This window comes from Salvia miltiorrhiza, chromosome 7 (assembly GCF_028751815.1).
Source record: "Salvia miltiorrhiza cultivar Shanhuang (shh) chromosome 7, IMPLAD_Smil_shh, whole genome shotgun sequence".
In the NCBI taxonomy this organism is placed as follows: Eukaryota; Viridiplantae; Streptophyta; class Magnoliopsida; order Lamiales; family Lamiaceae; genus Salvia; species Salvia miltiorrhiza.
The window spans coordinates 39,352,512-39,374,951 of NC_080393.1; the positions used below are offsets into that span (position 1 = coordinate 39,352,512).

The 22,440-nt window shown below is 39.1% G+C and overlaps 1 protein-coding gene across 1 annotated transcript; it reads right to left on the reverse strand.

The window, feature by feature from the left end:
* Positions 1 to 7,382: 7,382 nt before the first annotated feature.
* On the reverse strand, positions 7,383 to 7,847 carry LOC130994207 (gamma-hordein-3-like). The gene has a single exon (XM_057919241.1). The coding sequence runs from the start codon at positions 7,845 to 7,847 to the stop codon at positions 7,383 to 7,385; it is 465 nt and encodes a 154-aa protein (XP_057775224.1).
* Positions 7,848 to 22,440: the final 14,593 nt, after the last annotated feature.

Sequence of the window (22,440 nt, forward strand, 5' to 3'; positions counted from 1 at the left end):
AACTTGTCTTCAAAATACCTTTATATTGCATTTACATCATCGAACAAAAGAAAGAGAAAAGTTAAGGCTAATCTCTCATGAGGATCTTACACATATATTGATACTCTAGATTCGATCACATCTATCTTAACAGGATCCAAAGGCTCGTGTCTAAATAGTACATTGGATTCAATCCAGGTTGTACCATTTGGAACCTGCGAATCATGTATAGAGGAAAATATGGAGATCGGGTCATTCATGGCAAAGGGGATAAAGGGCCAATAATGTGTTAGGAATGATCTTTTCTGATTCATTGTCAGTGTTTGGGATTCCAACCCAGTTTACTACACCGTGTAATCCCTATATAAGATGGTGTAGTGGAGAGAAGAAATAGGTCACTCTTGAAAAAAAATATGTCCGATGATGAGTTATGCATCTTTGCAATTAGTCCTAAAGAATCAGAAGGTGGTTATTAGCAATGACACACGATTCTTAGAAGTGGACTATGGGAACAATCACTAATCCAAGTTAGATAGAGTGCTTCAAGAAATTGAAGACATTAGACAGGCGATTCCATCACCCACGCTAAGTGAGCAAGAGTTTTGTACCACAAGACACTGCACGCACTGTTGACACACATGTGCCACCACAGATCCATTGTAGATGGAGGGTTGTGGGACAACCCGATCGATTTATGTTCTTGGGAGAATCTTTGGATTCAGTCCCTGGTAGTGAATATAAGAGAATCGACCCAGATATCTACTTGGAATTAGTGGAAGACGAGAATGTAGATTCCTGGCACGCCTCAATGGAGCAATCCATTAAGAATATGGGTGTATACTAGAAAATCTTGCTACCAAGAGGCAGTAAAGCCTTAGGTTGTAAGTGAGTATACAAGATAATGACAGGCCCGAATGAGCAAGGTCGTAGCTTTCGAAGCTAGACTGGTGGCGAAAGGTTATGCCCAATGTAAGGGTATAGGTTATGATGATATTTTCACCAATGCCATGCTCAGAACATTCGGATCATTTTACCCATAGCAGCTCACTTAAACCATCGAGGTCTGACAAATGGATGTCATATATATTACCTTGGAAAAGGTAAGGACATCCATGTGCAACAACCTGAAGGTTACGTGAGGGAGGGAGAGAAGCATCTCGTGTCAATCGCTCTCGTGTCATCGGTGATGTGGTTTATCTTGCATTTTATGTAGATAATATCCTCCTAATTGGCGACAATATGGAGCTATTGTCAAGACATAAAGTAATGGTTATCCGAACAGTCTCAAATGAAAGACTAAGGAGGTACAGTATACATCTTTGTGATCAAGGTTATAAGGGATCACTAGAAAAGGATGTTGAGCTTATCTCGAGTGTCTTACATTGATATTGAGAATACTCGTTTTAGTATGCATACCGCTAAGAAAGGATTGCAACCTTTGAGCTATGGCGTTCCTTTATCTAAAGACATATGTCTCAAGATGCCTATTAAGGTTGAGGAAATGAAGGCAGTATTCTACGTTTCCGCAGTAGATAGCTTCATGTATGGATTACTGTGTATGAGATCTTATGTTTGCTATGCAGTTAGCATGGTTGTAAGATATCTGTATAATCCTGGTTAAGGACACTGAACTGTGGTAAATTATATTTTCAAGTCCCTGACTAGAGAATAAGGATAGTTTACCAGTTAGACAGATTAGTTCCTTTTTGGATTATACGATTTCGGATTTCCAGGCTGACCGGAACAAAGAATAATGACCTCGATCTATGTGTTTTCCTTGGGAAGTAAAACCTTTTGGTTTGACCACTACCTCCAGGATCTAATAGTGATTTCTAGTTTGCGTGAGAGGATCATCTTCGTGATAACTCAAGTGCAGTTGCAAACTCTAAAGAATCCATGAACCACAAGGGGTCAAACACATGGAGAGTAAGTACCAAATTATACGATTATTCGTAAATCGAGGTTTTGTGCTCATAGAATAAATTCTCACATATTGGAGAAACCTACTAATCTTTTCACAAAAAGGCTTATCGGAAATGGTCATTGAAAGATGGGAATGCGATTGATGCCACCCACTTAGGAAACTTTAAGTATAAGTGGGAGAAGTGTTAAGGTGATTGGTAAATAGCCGCATTGTATACTAAAAGTTTGCTTCAGTATAAGTGGGAGATTGTTGGATTTGTATACTGAAAGCAAGAACCTTTTATGCTTGTATACAATGATTCCTATGTTCACTGTTTTAATCTCCTATCTGATTGTATTCATGATTGCATATGTATGTTCTTTATCTCTATATAATTAGATTATATGGTGTGTTGTAGATCACAGAAGACCATATAATTGGAATAGCCTTAAGAGATATAAAATGATCACAGCCGAGATGACTTTAGGATGAGTCATCGGTTTAAGCTGCGGTATAGATGGAAATAGTTTATCTTGACTACTTGTCTATACTGGTACGTCATAACGTATTGATAGGACCACAGTGAGATGTATTCTTCTATCTGACTTAAGTGAAGAATCAAGATCTCGGTGACTTAATAAAATCTTAATACTAATAAGATTTCAGATATATATGTTAATTCGTGTATCACTTTGACTTACTATGAGTGAAAGTTATATAGTAACTTGAGTACTCTGTATCTTGGGTGATAGCGGTTAATATATGATATTTGACTATCTGTATTAGTATCCGTATCCGATATAGGATAATGACATCCCCTTAAGGAGCTCAATAAGGTTTATTGCGCTAAACCTTGCAGGTTGATTAAGTTTAGGCGCAATAATAAAGTTTGAGTGGTACTGCTTAAGGATTACAAAGAGATTAATTAATTTAAGCTGTAAGAGCTCTAATTAATTAATGGATGTCAGATATTTTAAATACGGAGATTTAATAAGTCTAAATACAGGGGTAAGTCAGTATTGGTTCTCTAGTGGAATGAACTAATACTTATAAATTAATTATGGTCTGGGCTGACCATGGAGAATTAATTCATTTGAGGCCCATCTTTATTCCTTGTATCTGGTCCCTGGACTGGCCCAATGTCTCCTTGCCCTAGAAGAAGGAGAAATCTCCCCCTACACTAAAACTGGCGCCCCATACGTATTTTATTATTTAAATACAGATGTCTGCTCTCAGGAAAAACACACACTAATTGATTAGGGTTTTTGAGAGAGCAGAGAGGCGCCAGAAACGTGTAGGCAGTTTCTCCCGTGGGACTTTCATAGAACGTTGTCCATCCAACGGTGAAAGCTGAGCGGGATACAGTTCAGAAGATCTGAGCTGGAGTCAGATTTTCTCTGGAAATCAAGTTCTGGCAGTTTCGGGAGAACGGCCATAACTTCCTCCACAGAACTCCGATTCAAGCGAAACAGGCGGCCACGGAAAGCTCTCTCTCTCGAAGAAGTCGTATTTTTGGGCAAAATACGATTTGAGGATGTTTGAGGCTTCAAACAAAGGCTTGAAGCGGACTGGTCTGTTCAGTTGCGAGTTTGACGAATTCTTCTGAATTCTTCAGGTATTTCTGAACTCCAACGTGCAACACTTAAATTCTTAAAGGCATGTTAGGGATTAATCGTTGTATGATAAATTAATAATAATCCAAGAAACGATCTTCGGGGCAAATCGAGTATTAATTCAGTTTAATATTCCTTCACCCACTTAGGTATCCTCTTCAGTTGGGCCTACAATATAAACCTTAGGTTTAGTAAAGACGAACTAAGTCTGTAAAACTCATCTTGTATAATATATCCTTCATCCTAAGTCCATACTTTAATCCTAGATTCGCAACGCCAAATTAATAAATATAAAATTTTAGTATATCATGAATATGCAAAACACATAGTCAAACTTTAAATCACTAAAGCATATACTAATAAGTCAAATCACATTTACACATTGCACATATTTACCTTAGCAAACTAAACCATACTTGAAAAACTTTATATAACCAATAGTAAACAATATCTTCTACATTTCACTCAAATTCAAATAATATTATCAATTAATTGAAAATGAATCAGAGAATATGACATATGGTTTTGAAAACCTCTAGATGTCTATTGTATTGTAGAAGAAACTATGAACTAAAATAATTACTAGATTATGATATGTGTACAATTTACTATGATCTACCAAAAATAGACAGTTTCAGACCATATAATTAGAAATTACTTGAAAAATATTAAACCTCATCAAATGTAGCTGAAATTCAAAAACCAACATCAAAAAATATTATACTTAATATTGGAAAGTTACAGATTAATATAATTGTATATGACCTTTCAAATAATTTGTGAAACATTAACCAAAATAATTGTCAAATAAAACACCTCTGCAAACTAACTTCTTGGAAAATTTGTAAATTATTGTATAAAATGGATAAAAATATAAGCCATATATTTCTAGAAACCTATGAATGTCTAGTTTCATTAAAAATAAAGTGGTGCTCAAAAATACCAAACAAACAGAGAGTAATACACCTTGTACCATAACTTAGCAAAACTGTTTGATTTTGACCAATATTTTTAAAACTAAGAGTAAACATATAAGATGAACTCCAATAGCTATGAAATTTTACATGAAGGATAAAACATAATAAAGTTGATTCAGTAAAATTTTCAAATCAAAAAGACCCTTAAAATGTATCAAAACATTAGGTGAAATCCACTGCCAAGACAGAGGATTTTTCACAGTTTTTGCAAAACTTTTCTAGCATTTTTCAAAAATACTAATCCTTCACTAAAAATTCTGAAAATTAATATTCGAACCCTAGAAACACTATATTATACACAGAAAAATTCTGGCCAAAACAATGAATTATTAGCCCTTGACTCTATATGCTATTTCTTATATAAAACCATAATTATCATCTCAAATCCTTAATATGATTCAATTTTAACCAAACCACATACTTAATTAACATATAACTTCATGTGTTTTCATATGCATATACTAAAACCCTAGCTCACACATAAAAGGATTTCACAATTTGAACACACACGCATATGTACACTACACACACAACACACGCATATATGTATGCAACATACATATATATATATATATATATATATATATATATATATAATAAAGTAGATGATTTAATTCAATAAAAATAAACATTTACATAAAGCATAAATAGTAATACTAATGCATGAATTAAATATTTTCTCCTATTTTTCATATGTTTCGGGTGCGAATCCAGATACTCTAACCCTAACTAGGGCTGGAAAGTTCGGGATCGGGTTTAGGGTACCCGATTACCCAACCCGAAAAAATCGGGTATCGGGTACCCTATATCCGAAAAATTCAGGATCGGGGTCGGGGTCGGGTATTTAGGGTGTGAAAAAATCGGGTATCGGGTATACCCGAATTACCCGATTTTTTAATTAATAAATTTTAAATTATATAATTAAAGTCCCAATCTGTCATTCCCATTTAAAATTGAAGTCCTAATCCCCCCTGCCGCCGCCGCCCCCACTCCAGGGCAGAAATTCCTCCCGTCTCCGATGAGTCGGCGACCCAGCGGCGCCCCTCGCCGCCCATCATCGCCCAGACCAGAGCCAGTCGCCGGTGAGGAGCTCGCTCCCAGTCCCCCCCAGCCAGGACCCTCGCCCAGTCGCCCCTTCGTTCTGCCGCCGTCGGGTCGCCGAGCTTGTCGCCCTGCAGCAGCCATGCCGCCAGTGGAGCTCCGACAACGCCACTTCTTCTACGCCTTCTCTTCTTCTTCTTCTTCTTTTTTTTTTTTTTTTAAATACAGATTTTCTATGTTAATGTTGAATTTGCTGCTTTGAATTTGGTCATTGTCTCATTGAATTGGAATTGATTTCACGATTTTCTTGATCCGTATGAATTTCAGCTGAATTTGCTGATTAGCCTCATTTGAATTTGCTGCCTTGCTGTTGCTTTGAATTGGCTTGGTTTAGGGAAATGGCTTGGTTTCGGCTGTATTTCCTCATTTCAAATTTTAAAAAAACAAATCGGGTATTAGGGTACCCGAATACCCGAGTCGGGTATTAGGTTACCCGATTAAGAAATTGGGTTCGGGGTCGGGTATCGATTTTCGGTCTTATTCGGGATCGGGTACCCGAGTTTTTTGGTTAGGGTACCCGATCCCGACCCGATTCCCAGCCCTAACCCTAACGAATTTGATTGTCGTCCTTAATAAATAAATCTATTGAGAAATTCTATACGGATATTACACTTCTTCTCCAAGGGCAGTACACTCTGCTATCCTTGCACGATATCATCATTGCATTGCAGCTCATCAGCCCGTTCTTCTTCAACTGTGGCCTCTTTTAAGGGAGTCGAAAGTTCTTTCACTTCCTTAACTTCGAGTGGTAGCTTGTCCAAAAATTCTTCTCCAATGGCCACCACATCTAGCAGGTTGTCAAGAAAATCCTGAATTATTTCGTCCTCTTCTGGGCTGGTGCTCATCAATTTCTCCTCAGCAACATTTTGGCAAGTGCTCACCAGAGCTGGCGGACTGTTCAGAGCTGGGCTCGTCAGAGCTGGAGAAATCGGTTGAGCTGGCGGAACGGTCAGAGCTGGACTCGTCAGAGCTGGCGAAAGATTTCTGCTCGAGCGTCCAACGTCAGAGCTGGAGTGCTAGGCACAACTGGAAAAAGACTGTTAGCGCTGAAAATTTTCACTTCTTCCACATGGTCAGAGATCTCAACAAAAGAACAGATATGCATTGAAGAATTAGAAATAACAGGCTTCTTATCAAAAACTGAGAACGTTACCGATCTACCTGACTCGGCCATACTCAAAGTTCCAGAACCTACATCAATGCGCGTCTGGGTAGTGGCCATAAAAGGCCGGCCAAGCAGAACAAGCTGGTCGTTCTCTCCTGTAATACTTTGCCCTGCCTCGAGCACCACAAAATCTGCCAATACCTTGATTCCTTTCACTGTGACTTCGACATCCTCTAAAAGACCACGAGTGCTGCTAATTGCTCCGTCAGCTAGCTGAAGTCTCGTATTCGTGTATTTAAGCTTATCTTTCTTCCTGCCCAATTTCTAGAATATAGCAAACGGCATCAGATTGACTGCCGCACCCAAGTCTAACATGCCCGAGAACTCTGCAGCTCTACCCAAACCAATACCAAGAATGAAACTGCCCGGATCTTCATGCTTCGGTAGTGGTTGGGTTGGATCAAAAATTGATGGTGGCAGAGGTGGGCTGGGACGTTGGATAGCTTTCGGTGGTTGATATGGCGTTGTGGACTTGCGAAATTTCTGCTCTGGTCGCCTTATCAACTCTGGCGCCCTGGTATGCTTTGGTACTCTTCTTAGATCTGGCGCCCTTCTCTGCTCTGGCATACTTCTATGCTCTGGCTGCCATATCAGAGCTGGCAACATTGTCTGCTCTGGCATTCCCGTCAGAGCTGTCATCCAAGTCAGCTCTGAGCTGGCCTCCTTGTCTGTTCTGACATCCTTGTAATAGCGAGCGCCTGATTTGTTTTCCCGGACTGCTGCTGATGCAATTGGTTCAAGGTTCCCGACAGCTGCCCCATAGTTGTCTCGAGGCGTTTGATAGTGGCAGCCTGAGACTCCATGTTCTGCTTGCTAACCTCCATTAAAGCCTGCATAGTCACCTCCAGAGACTGTTTTTGCGGTGGCATCGGATGTTGAAGCTGTGGAGCATTCTGAAATTGTTGATGGCACTGAAAGTTCCCTTGCTGCTGATACCTCGGGGGATATTGTTGGGGAAAATTTTGCTGCGGTGCATAAGGCTGCTGTCCTCTCCAGCCACCATTGAAATTTTGTTGCCCTTGATTATAGCTCTGCCCATACTGTGGTCTGCTCTGAAATCCTTGCGCAGAGTGAACTTCAGCTTGCCCTTCTGGCGTGAACTCGCCCATTCTATTGCATTGATCAACTCCGTGGCTAAGATCACCACAGATCCCACAAGGCTGTACATTTTGTATAGGGGCAGGGGGCGGTTCTATCTTGCTCATCTTGAGCTGCTGTACTTATCGCATAATTGAGGCCAACTGTTTTTGTAAATCTCCATTCTGTGATACAGCGCTGGCCTCGACCCTTTTACCACAGACCAACTTTTGTTGAGAACTCTCGGCTAGAGTTTGGAAGATTTGGTTGAGCTCCTCCGCGGTCTTACGGGCTATGTTCCCTTCGGCAGTGCTATCTACTATAAATTGGGAAGTCTGCCCCAATCCATCGTAGAAGAATTGACTCACCATAGTCGGTGCAAGTTGATGTTGCGGGCACTGCCGTAGTAGCTCCTGAAATCTGTCCCATGCCTCATGAAAAGGCTCATCCGCTCCTTGTGTGAATTCTATAATTTTGGTACGAAGTTCTTGCGTCTTATGCTTTGGATAGTATTTGAGCATGAATTTCTCTCAAGCTTCATTCCAAGTAGTGATCGAATTTGGCGGCAGGGATAATAACCAACTTCGTGCTCTATCCTTCAGCGCATATTGGAAACACTTCAACTTTAATTGGTCCTCTGTGATGTTGAGGAACGGGAACGTCTGTACCTAGGTGCAAAAATCTCGACCAAAGTTCAACGCATCCTCATTAAGCATCCCATGGTACAATGGCAACAGATTGCCATTGTTGGGCTTTAAGATGTAGTTGCAAATTGCAGTGAGTAGAACTATGGCAGAGTTGGTAGCTTCAATGATGGGTCGCGTAAAATCGCCCATATATGTCGGAGTATTCTACGACATCTCCTTCTTCTCCTTGTTTGTGTTATGCTCTGATCAGTCAGCAACGTCAGAGCTGGATTCCTCCTTCGTGTCTATGGTCTGCTCTGTATGGTCAGAGCTGGCTTCCTCCTTAGTGTCTTGGTGTTCTATGATCTGCTCTGGTAAGTCAGAGTTAGAGTCAGTGTTCGATCCAGAGCCAAAGTCAGAGTAGAATGCTTCTGCTCTGGCACGCTCATTTCCTTCAAAGTCAGACTCAGAATCGTCTGCTCTGTCGTCTTCAAAAACTCCTTTGCAGCTGTTCTTTCTGAAATTCCCTTTGCTCGTACTATGCAATGGAGACACCAGTTTGCCTTTAAGACTACGGCGTCCCTGCATGCACAACACTAAACAAACGGATTAAACGCACCGGGTGGAAAGAAAAGTAAACATAAAATGTAAATAAAGAAAGCAAGTAAAAACTGAAAAGAAAGTGACACAACTAAAAAGCCTAAAACCTTCCCCAGCAATGGCGCCAAAATTTGATTCAACTAGAAACACCTCTAGATTAACTTGCAATAGGACAATGACACTCTAGCAGTGGTAAGTTAACCCAATGTCGTCTCTCAAGGAAGATCTTTTAGAACTTTTAATTATGTCACGAGAAAGCAGTAAACTTGGTTTAAAAACTAAAACTTGTAATTAAAAACTTAATTTAAATTCGAACTTAGAATTAACTAGGCGAATTAAACTATTAAACCCTAGGCAAGATTGAAACGAACTTAAGAAAAAGCAACTTAAGAATTTAAATACTTGTAAATTAAAGCTTCTAATCTACTAAGCGTGAAACTAAAGTGCAGAATTTAAAGGAAAGCATAAACATAATGAAAACGCATATTTGAAATTGCACAATAAATTGAAAATCCTTTACTTCATTTAGTTTCCTTCCCTATTCAAAGCACCACTACTATGAGAAATAATAGAGTTTAAGGTTTGCATGCTTCTCATGGATTCTTTTAATTCTTGAAATTAGGTGTTCATATAGGGCAAATTTTGTGAAAGGTTTATGTTAGAATCAAGATAATTATACTTTTGTATAAGAAATTGCATATAGAGTCAAGGGCTGATAATTCTCTGTTTCGGCCAGAATTTTTATTCGATTTGTTGATCTTGTTTCGCATAGCTAGCATGTAGGGATATTGATTTTAATTTTTCTCTGTGTAAATTAGTGCTTCTACTGTTTGAATACTAATTTCCACATTTTTTTCGTGAAGAATTAGTATTTTCAAAAAATGGTGGAAAATTGTGAAAAATCCCTTGTCTTGGCAGTGACTTTCACCTAATGACTTGATACGTTTTAAGGGTCCTTTTAATTTGAAAATTTTACTGAATAAACTTTATTATGTTTTTATGCTTCATGTAAAATTTCATAGCTATTGGACTTCATCATATATGTTTACTCTTAGTTGTAAAAATATTGGTCAAAATCGAACAGTTTTGCTAAGTTATGGTACAAGGTGTATTACTCTCTGTTTATTTGATATTTTTGAGCACCACTTTATTTTTAATGAAACCAAACATTCGTAAGTTTCTAGAAATATATGGATTATATTTTTATCTATTTTATACAATAATTTACAAATTTTCCAAATAAGTTAGTTTGCAGAGGTGTTTTATTAGACAATTATTTTTGTTAATGTTTCACAAATTATTTGAAAGGTCATATACAATTATATTAATCTGAAAATTTTCTCATATTAAGTATAATGTGTTGTGATCTTGTGGTTTAAATTTCAGTTTTATGTCATGAGGTTTAGTATTTTTCAAGTAATGTCTAATTATATGGTCTGAAACTGTCTATTTTTGGTAGATTATACTAAATTGTACACATCTCATTACCTAATGACTATTTTTATTGATAGTTTCTTCTACAATACAATAGACATCTCAAGATTTTCAAAACTATATGGCATATTCTCTAATGCATTTTTAATAAATTTATAATATTATTTTGAATTTGAGTGAATTGTAGAAGATATTGCATGTCTACTATTGCTTATATAAAGTTTTTCAAGTATGGCTTAGTTTGCTAAGGTGAATATGTGCAATGCGTGAATGTGATTTGACTTTTTAGTATATGCTTTAGTGATTTAAAGGTTGACTATGTGCTTTGCATAATCATGATATACTAGAACATTATATTTATTAATTTGGTGTTGCAAATCTGGGATTAAAGTATGGACTTAGGATGAATGATAGATTATACAAGATGAGTTTTACAGACTTAGTTCATCTTTACTAAACCTAAGGTTTATATTGTAGGCCCAACTGAAGAGGATACCTAAGTGAGACCACTCAATAGCAAGATCAAGACTATCTTGTATATCAGGTGTGTTTATGTTCAAATGTACTTTTTGAGTTACTAAGCTCTGATATTTATGAAAGTAAAATGTGAATGTTCATGCTTCAATATTTTACTCTCTATTGGGTATGTGCTATTAACTGGCATGAAGTTCGCTTTGCCTGTTAGGTCCGGAGGGTCTCGAATAGGTGTATGGGAAGGGGGAGGGGGAAAATACACCTATAGGCTATTTTTCTGAAATCAGAAGGATCTCAAGATAGAGATCGAAATGAAACTTTACACACAAACTTAGACATCTGTTTACTGAAAAGAGTTTTGACCAAACAGGGTTGACGACTGATACTGAAAGACTCTTTAATAATGAGTTATCAGTTTAGTCACTGGAACTTAACTGATGCACGTAAGGCTTCTGTTGAGTTTGCTAAAACAGAGATGTTATAAATCTTCCTGACTATCAGATGATAGATCAGTCTGACTGATAACATACGCAGCGGAAATACTTTTGTTTCGTAGTAGCCTTCGTTGAGCACGTTGTAAGTCTTAGGTTTCTCTTTGCATTTAATCAGTATTCAGTTTATCAAATGTAAGAACACAAGTAGGAAAGTAAAACTGAAAGCTGTAAATAACACAGATATTTTTACGTGGTTCGAAAAACACTTCCTACATCCACGGTTGGTTGATCAAACCAACAACTTCACTCTGCAAGTGCTTACGGGTGCACTGCAAACCTATCCGTGTGCTTAGCCGGGTGCACACAATCGAATCAACTGAAGATCCAATCTTCAGTACCAACGACTTCACCCGTGTTGGATTTCTCACTCCTAGCATGAACTGGCACTAGGATCTCACGGAGTCAGAGTACCTTCCTGAACTCCTTTTCAACTCAAACACTCGATTCTATCGGTCGAAGGGAGGTTTGAAGTCTTGCCAACTAAACTTCAAAGAACAAGTTCTTTGGAGTTAGTTTTGACCTAGGCTCTGGGTAAACATGGGTTTGCCTAAGGTCTAAGAGAATGTATGTAATCAGCAGTGACTGATTTTTGGCTTTGGTATTCTCTTCTTCGATTCAAGCTTTGGAAAGGTTAAGCATTGGCTGAGAAACAATTTTGGTAGAGTTTCAGCTTATGTTGTTGAATCGGTGAAGATTGAAGTGATCCTCGAGCGCTATTTATTGGAGAGGTCTTGAATAGATCCATTGGTGGAGAAGGTCTTCTAGAATTCTTCCGTTGGAGAGCAATTTGAATTTGGGCTGAGGCTTCAATGTTCGAGGTTCCTTGTTTGGTGAGAACGGCTATGTTGAGGAGCAGGAGATGCGACGTCTCTAATAAAGTAGCCACCAAATAGGAATGACCTCTGCAGAGAAAGGAGGATCCTGAGATCTCTGCATTTAATGTGGCTGTACTTTTGGAGTACGTGGCTTCCTTTGAACGTTGGAAGTTCAGTCCGAGGAAGAATGTTTAACTGATACTTGACTTTAGTATCAGTCCGCTGTTTCCTCGTGGCACGCATTAAGTAATCAGTTCAAGACTGATTCTGCAACTGATACTTCAGTCTTCAGTCCTTCGTCCTTCAATCTTCAGTCTTCAGAACCGCAACTAAACTAGAAAAATAACTTTAACACTTGAGTTCAAACAGTTCTAGTCTATTACAATCAAGGCCTATGGATTTTGGTATCATCAAAACAAGAATTAGGATATTCCATTAAGTTCCCAACAATTTCCCCCTTTTTGATGATGCCAACCACAAAACAGTTCTAGACAATCAAAAGACTGAACTCAGAGCACAAGTTCTAAAACAGGGTGAATACTATTCCCCTTTAACAATAGAACCTAAAAACTTGTACTAAGAGAAAAAACACAACAGTTCAAACACAGAACGAGGAGAAAATAGAAAAACATTAATTAGAGCCTGGACAAAGAGTCATTGTCTTCAGGTTGAGATCAAAAGATGTTCTTTTCATTTAAAAGAGAAACTGATGAGACATCAGTTTAAATTACAGAACAAGTAAAAACACTTCTTAAGAAAACAAAACAGAAAACTAAAGTTTCTGTTCATACAAGCTGAAGACTGCATTCTTGATATTGTTAAGAGCCTCTGATTGGACATTAGTAGGCACTTTCCAGATTTTGCAGATGCTTTCGACTTCTCTTCTGATGGAATCTCTGTTAACGCCGTTTCTGGTTCTTGGAGGACAGACTGTCTTCTTTAGAGAATTTGAAGTCGGAATCCTAGCATATTTCTGAGCAGCCTGCATCTTCTCAACCATCGCTCTTTCAAGCCAATTGACAAGAAAGTATTTCCAAGCTTCAATTTGGAATTCTCTACTCTTGTCGAGATTTACGAAGATAACCCATTTGGTGTAACTTTCTTTCAGCTTTTCCCACAATTCATTCATATCAGACGGTATCCATCGGTCTTGTCGTCCACATCTATCCAGATGGGATGCCAAGAGGACTTCGCTGATGTATTGTAATATTCTTTGTTGTTCCTGAAGCCTTTGTGGGAAGGGTTGTTGAATATCTTTGCCCATGGAGAGAGCTTTCTTGGCCTTCGATTCTGAAGATGAGCTTTTGTCTCTTGGTCTCTTCCTGCTGAAGTCTCTTGAGACAGAAGGAGCTTGCGCAGTGGTGTTGGTAGCGCCAGAGAAGATGGCTTGTGCCCTGGCAAATCTTTGTGCCAGATCTTTGGGTAGCGAATGTTCCAAATACTCTTCCCACTTTTTGGCATCATCGTGAGGGAGAGAGCTAACCTTCTTCTGAAGATCCCTGATGTCACTCAGCATCGATTGCATGAGCGAAGAGTTGGAAGACTCTCAAACAGAATTCACTTTCAACTTTTGCTAAGCGAACACGGATTGGTCGGAGTTCTTGCGCGATCATCAGTTGAGCATCTATAGTAGTCATGAAGTCTGTCATGAACTCGATGCGCGTTTTTCCAAGATGATCTTGAATATCCAGAAGTTGTTGCTTGGATTTTATTTCTGCTGCTAAGACGTATTGATGAAGCTCTTTGAGTTCGTTCTGAACTTTTGGAAACTCGTCTTGAAGTAGGTCTCTTTGGAGAGTGAGATGATCAATTTCAACTTGATGAATTCTTCTTCGAAGAGCGATGATCCGAGCATCGTGATTGATCATGTCATCTTGGGCTTGAGCTTCAATAGCTCTGAGGTACCTTAGGAACTTTGCGCCATAGATGTCATGTCGTTCCCTTTCATGCTTGAGTGTCTAGATTGCGAATTGTTGATCAAAGATGACATCTAACAGAGCATCAATTGGGTTTTCAGTTCCTTCAGGAATTTTGGATTGAGTTCTGATGGGTTCTCTCCTTTTCCACTCAGTGAGGAATCCATCGGTGTTGTCGCAACCCGAAATCCCAACGCTAGTGATAGCGGGGTACGAGTATCGATACGACTAAAAAAATGAATAAAGAACAATAGAACTAAACTAAACATCGGGCGGAAGCTTACATCAAACATACTAAGGCAAAGCATTATAATTCGGTTCAAGGGTATATACGTCAACATCATTATAACTTCTTGAATATCAGGAATTTCAAGAAGAAAAGCAAAGTAGGTACAACTTATTTTCCATAAGGAAGCATAATATCAAGAGTATCACAGCAAAAAGCGTAACAATTATATGTATGAAGACATATAACCGCGAGTATATTGCTTGATTAGAAAGGAATAAGGTATCTTCTCACTAAGGTTTTATTAACATCAGAAGGAAAGCAAAGTACAACATCTTTAAGACTCTAACATCAAAGGAAATCAGCAAAGAAACTTCATCGATGAAACAATCCCCACCAGCACCAGTCCAATCTCGCTCCAATGCTTAGCCTGCACATTTAGAAATATATGCAGGGCGTGAGTAAATAATACTCAGTGGGCAAACGCCGAAAAACATGAAAGGCGCTCTTAGAGCTATATAAAGGAATATTAAACTGAATTAATACTCGATTTGCCCCGAAGATCGTTTCTTGGAATATTATTAATTTATCATACAACGATTAATCCTAACATGCTCCTATGAATTTAACAGCTGCACGTTGGAGTTCAGAAATACCTGAAGAATTCCTAAGAATTCGTCAATCTGTCGCTGAACAGGTCAGCCAACTTCAACGCTCCGTTTGACCCCTCAAACGTCCTCCAATCGTATTTTGTGCAGAAATACGACTTCTTCGTCTTCGAGAGAGCTTTCTGTGGCCGCCTGATTCGTCTGAATCGGAGTTCTGTGGATGAAGTTATGGCCGTTTTACGGAGACTGCCAGAACTTGGTTTCCTGCGAAAATCTGACTCCAGCTCTGTTCTTCTCGACTGTATCCCGCTCAGCTTTCACCGTTGGATGGACAACGATCTATGAAAGTCCCAAGAGAGAAATAAGCTCCACACGTTTTTCTTTCCCTGCGCCCCACAGCTCTCAAAACCCTAATATTTCATCAGTGTGTTTTCCTGAGAGCTGACAGCTGTATTTAAATAAAATTAAATACGTGTGGGCACAGAATTAGTGTAGGAGGCGTCTTTCTCTCCTTCTAGGGCTAGGAGACATTGGGCCAGTCCAGGGACCAGATACAAGGAATAAAGATGGGCCTCAAATAAATTAATTTATCTATGGTCAGCCCAGACCATAATTAATTTATAAATATCAGTTCATTCCACTAGAGAACCGATACTGACTTACCCCTTTATTGCCGGTGATGAGTCGGGGGGCTTGTATTTAGACTTATTAAATCTCCGTATTTAAAATATCCGACATCCATTAATTAATTAGAGCTCTGACAGCTTAAATTAATTAATCTCTTTATAAATCCTTAAGCAGTACCACTCAAACTTTATTATTGCGCCTGAACTTAATCAACCTGCAGGGTTTAGCGCAATAAACCTTATTGAGCTCCTTAAGGGGATGTCATTATCCTATACCGGATACGGGTACTAATACAGATAATCAAATATCATATATTAACCGCTATCACCCAAGATACAGAGTACTCGAGTTAGCATTTAACTCTCGCCCATAGTAAGTCAAAGTGATATACGAATTAACATATATCTGAATACTTATTAGTATTAAGATTTATGAGTCACCGAGATCTTGATTCTTCACTTAAGTCAGATAGAAGAATACATCTCAATTGTTGGTCCTATCAATACGTAATGACGTACCAGTATAGACAAGTAGCCAAGACAAACTACTTCCATCTATACTGCAGCCTAAACCAATAACTTGTCCTAGAGTTATTTCGGCTGTGATCATATTATATCTCTTAAGGTTATTCCAATTATATGGTCTTCTGTGATCTACAACACACCATATAATCTACTTATATAGAGATAAAGAACATACATATGCAATCATGAACACAATCAGATAGGAGATTAGATAGTGAACTTTAGGAAACATTGTATACAAGCATAAAACGTTCTTGCTTTCAGTATACAAATCCAACAATCTCCCACTTATACTAAAGCAAACTTTTAGTATACAATGCGTCTATTTACCAATCACCTAACACTTCTCCCACTTATACTTAAAGTTTCCTAAGTGGGTGGCATCAATCTGGCATCAATCGCATTCCCATCTTTCAATGACCATTTGCGATAAGCCTTTTGTGAAAGATCAGTAGGTTTCTCCAAAAAGTGAGAATTTATTCTTTGAGCACAAAAACCTCGATTTACGAATAATCGTATAACTTGGTACTTACTCTCCATGTGTTTAACCCCTTGTGGTTCTTGGATTCCTTATAGTTCGCAACTGCACTTGAGGTATCACGAAGGTGATGCTCCCACGCAAACTAGGAATTACCCTTAGATCCTGGAGATAGTGGTCAAACCAAAAGGTTTTACCTCCCAAGGAAAAACACATAGCTCGAGGTAATTATTCTTTGTTCCGGTTAGCCTGGAAATCCGAAATCGTATAATCCAAAAAGGAACTAAACTGTCTAACTGGTAAACTATCCTTATTCTCTAGTCAGAGACTTGAAAATATAATTTACCACAGTTCAGTGTCCTTAACTAGGACTATACAGATATCTTACAACCATGCTAACTGCATAGCAAATATAAGATCTCGTACATAGCAAACCATACATGAAGCTATCTACTGCGGAAACGTAGAATACTGCCTTCATTTCCTCAACCTCAACAGGTATCTTAAGACATAGTCTTTAGATAAAGGAACGCCATATCTAAAAGGTAGCAATCCTTTCTTGGCGGTATTCATACTACAACGAGTATTCTCAGTATCAATGTAAGACACTCGAGATAAGCCCAACATCTTTTTCTAGTGATCCCTTATAACCTTGATCACAAGGATGTATACTGTACCTCCTTAGTCTTTCATCTGAGACTGTTTGGATAACCATTACTTTATGTCTTGATAATAGCTCCATATTGTCGCCAATTAGGAGGATATTATCTACATAAAATGCAAGATAAACCACATCACCGATGACACGAGAGCGATTGACACGAGATGTTTCTCTCCCTCCCTCACGTAACCTCGATGGTTTAAGTGAGCTGTTATGGGTAAAATGATCCGAATGTTCTAAGCATGGCACTGGCGAAAATATCATCATAACCTATACCTTCACACTGGGCATAACCTTTCGCCACCAGTCTAGCTTTAAAAGCTACGACCTTGCTCATTCGGACTTATCATTCTCTTGTATACTCACTTGCAACCTATGGCTTTACGACATTCTGGTAGCAAGATTTTCTTAGTATACAACCATATTCTTAATGGATTGCTCCATTGAGGTGTGCCAGAAATCTACATTCTCGTCTTCCACTAATTCCAAGTAGATATCTGGGTCGATTCTCTTATATTCACTACCAGAGACTGAATCCAAAGATTCTCCCAAGAATATAAATCGATCGGGTTGTCCCACAACCCTCCCACTACAATGGATCTGTGGTGGCACATGTGTGTCAACAGTGCGTGCAGTGTCTTGTGGTACAAAACTCTTGCACACTTGGCTTGGGTGATGGAATCGCCTGTCTAATGTCTTCAATTTCTTGAAGCACACTATCTGACTTGGATTAGTGATTATTCCCATAGTCCACTTCTAAGAATCGTGTGTCATTGCTAATAACCACCTTCTGATTCTTTAGGACTAATTGCAAAGATACATAACTCATCATCGAACATATTTTTCAAAGAGTGACCTATTTCTTCCCTCCACCACACCATTTTATATAGGGATTACATGGTGTAGTAAACTGGGTTGGAATCCCAAACACTGACAATGAATCAGAAAAGATCATTCCTAACACATTATTGGCCCTTTATCCCCTTTGTCATGAATGACCTGGTCTCCATCTTTTCCTCTATACAGGATTCGCAGGTTCGAAATAGTACAACCTGGATTGAATCCAATGTACTTATTTAGACACGAGCCTTTGGATCCTATTAAGATAGATGTGACCTATTTCTAGGGTATCAATATATGTGTAAGATCCTCATGAGAGATTAGCCTTAACTTTTTCTCTTTCTTTTGTTTGATGATGTAAATGCAATATAAAGGTATTTTGTAGACAAGTTATAGTATGAAGAGAGATGTTCAAAATACCAGAATAGACAACTTTGTCATTTCTTATGATAGAAACACCACTATCAAAAATGACATAAGATCCATCTATTCAAAATTTTGGAACATGATAAGGAACTCTCAAAAACTAAACTATGTCTTTAGAACTTAAAGACAAGGCTTCAATTGCAACAACTGCGACTCTAGTCACGTTGCCTATGAAGACAATCATCTCATCACTTCTCAGCTTCCTTGTCAGCCTAAAAGCCATGCAAGGTGCAACAATCATTATCAGTTTCTCTCGTTATCCACTACTCACAACTGAGTAGAAAACGAGCTGACATGTCTCAGTTACTATAGCAAGTGAAGTACCTTAACCCTTTGCCTTGAGTATCGAAAGAAGAAATTTCCAATACTCAATCTTATCACACCACTACTCCCACTATTTCCCTTATCTTTCTTGCCCCTTGGACCCTTCTTCTTCCCGTCATTCGACGAAGAAGATGGCTCACCTTTGGCAATAACAAGTGCTTGCACATCTCTTTCCCACAACTTCCTTAGCCGTAACTAGAGTAACTCAAAAGAAGTATCTTTCTTGCTCATAACAGCATTTGAGGCGGAAGTTCTTAATTAAAAGGCTTGGGAAGAGAGTTCAGGATAATATCGACTTTTGCCTCACCGTCGATACTCCCACTGAGCAAGTCAAGTCCGTCAAAAATTGCATGACATGCTCGTGTACTGAGCTGTACTCACTCATAAAAATAACAAGATTACTCTCATTAAATTTAAATGAGCAGCTCAGTCCGACTCTCCGAACACTTTCTTAAGATTCAGCATGATGCTAATAGCATCATCCATGCCCTGATGTTGGAACTACAAGGCTTGTGACATTATACTCATAATATAGCATATAGCCACATTATTCATCTCATGCCACCTTTTATGTAATTCCTTTTTCTCATCAGTTGACTATTGTTCGGACCATAAGAACGTGGAGTAGTAAGCAACACAAAAATTGTGTTAGTTTGTGATAAAGATAGAAATCCAAAACTGCGTTTCCATTTTATATGTGTGGACCGGTTAAAAGACTTTGTGCAAGAATAAATAAACAGTAAGAGACATAGACATATCTGAAAGTAACGAACATAAAGCACATAATTCGTAACAATAATATTGTAACCTTTTGATAAAAACAATATTAATGAAACCTCCAACTGCCCAAGAAATCTCACGAGTAAGCCACGTTAGGGTGGTCGTTTACACATGAATTCCTCAACCAGACTATTTACCTAGTCGTTTAATTTCCATCCATGTCAACTTGACCTTTTGACAAAGGAAATTAATTGTTGGACTTAAACCAGACCATATCATATTCAAGAAGGGACTCCGTTGGGGAGTTGTACATTGTACTTGAAATGATATCTAAACAATAACCACAATTTAACCTTGATGATTAAATTCTTGAAATTAGCATACTCACTAGGACCATACCGCTTTCAATTTAATCTCTTGGCTATCTTATTTAAAATCCATCCTCTAAAGTACTTATGAAAATTATACGAGTAAGCTACGTTAGGGTGGTCGTTTACCGCATAACTCCCACTACTTAAATGGATTTAAATATTTTTAATAGAAATCTCAACTTAACAAACTTGTGAAATTAAATATGAAGCAAGCCACGTTAGGGTGGTCGTTTACCCATATTCTCAATCACTTTGTCTTGAGACCGCATGTGGAGGTCTACATAATTTTAAGAATAAAAATTATTTAGTAATAACCACAATCTAACTTTTGAAATTAAATTCTCGAATTTGACATACTCACTAGGACCATGCCGCATTCAATTTAATTTCTTAGTTATCTTATTTAAAATCCATCCTCTAAAGTACTTATGAAAATCATACGAGTAAGCCACGTTAGGGTGGTCGTTTACCGCATAACTCCCATTACTTAAATGGATTTAAATACTTTTAATAGAAGTCTCAACTTAACAAACTTGTGAAATCAAATATGAAGTAAGCCACGTTAGGGTGGTCGTTTACTCATATTCTCAATCGCTTTGTCTTGAGACCGTTCGTGGAAATTTAAATAATTTTTAATCATCTATAAAATTATTAACAGCTTAGTCTTTTTAATTCAAAAGGTTTGATCATGCTCAACACATAATCCTAAACATGCTCATCTAGAACGCAACATGTAAAACATGCTCGCAGAATTCTAAAACATGCTTAAGAAAACGATAAACCTAGCATGCTTGTCTAAGCGCAGTTAATAAACACATATTAACAAGCAAAGACAAAAACAACATGCAAAGAGCATAAAGGATTAACACCACGACATGCAAAGAACAGAATTAAAACAATAAAGTTCTTCGTGACCCATTCGTGGAACCCCATTTCTAATCTATTACAATAAAACAATAGAAAAGAAATTAAAAATGGGCAAAAACAGCCCAAAACAGCCTAAAAACTCTCCAATCCAGCAAATGGGCTCAAAAGCCGCGGCCCAGCCCTTGTTTGGGCCCAAATTCGCGGTCAAAGGCCCAGAACCCGGAGTCAACAGACCCTACCCGCGAACAGTACCCGGATCCGCGCCTCGGATCCGGTTCCTCACCCTTCTGACCCGCGACCTGCACCTTCGACGCTAGGGTTTCGCGCCGCCAGAGCGGCGCTGCATACAATCCGGTCGATCTCAGGCGTCGTCGCCTACCAACTGCTCTCCTGCTGGCGACATCGTCAGCCATTGCTGCTGCTCCGGTGAGCCTCCACCCGACACCAGCGTCGCAGCGCCGCGATTTCCGCCTATCGCCGCACCCTCCGTCTGCACGGTCCGGCACCTCCAGCAGCGTCAACGGTCGGCAGCAGCTCTCGCTTGACTCGGCTTGGCGTCCCCGGCAGCAGCAACGAATGGCGACAGCAGCGGCTCCAGCGTGCGGCAACAGCAGCGGCAGCAGCGGCAGCGTGCCGCCCGCCGGGCGCGCAGCGCGCAGAGCGCGCAGGCGCAGCCCCGGGCGCGCACCGCCCCTGCCCGCTGCTTCCAGCCCTCGCCCAGCCTCGCCACGCCTCGCGCGGCCGCCTGCAACCTGATTCCGGTGCCGTTCTTCGTGTTCTTCGTTTGTTCTCCAAAATTACAGATTACAACAGAAAAACGAATACAATTCGAAAATCTAATCTAACCACGGATTTTCTCGTGGTGGAAAAACAATTACAACGTCAAACCGACGTATTCCACGAATCAACGAATCACGAAGAACAACAGCAGTTAAAAACAACGTATATTATTAATCGTACATAAATTAATAATAGAGCCAAGAAATTAATCCTGGGCTCTGATACCAATTAAAGGAATATTAAACTGAATTAATACTCGATTTGCCCCGAAGATCGTTTCTTGGAATATTATTAATTTATCATACAACGATTAATCCTAACATGCTCCTATGAATTTAACAGCTGCACGTTGGAGTTCAGAAATACCTGAAGAATTCCTAAGAATTCGTCAATCTGTCGCTGAACAGGTCAGCCAACTTCAACGCTCCGTTTGACCCCTCAAACGTCCTCCAATCGTATTTTGTGCAGAAATACGACTTCTTCGTCTTCGAGAGAGCTTTCTGTGGCCGCCTGATTCGTCTGAATCGGAGTTCTGTGGATGAAGTTATGGCCGTTTTACGGAGACTGCCAGAACTTGGTTTCCTGCGAAAATCTGACTCCAGCTCTGTTCTTCTCGACTGTATCCCGCTCAGCTTTCACCGTTGGATGGACAACGATCTATGAAAGTCCCAAGAGAGAAATAAGCTCCACACGTTTTTCTTTCCCTGCGCCCCACAGCTCTCAAAACCCTAATATTTCATCAGTGTGTTTTCCTGAGAGCTGACAGCTGTATTTAAATAAAATTAAATACGTGTGGGCACAGAATTAGTGTAGG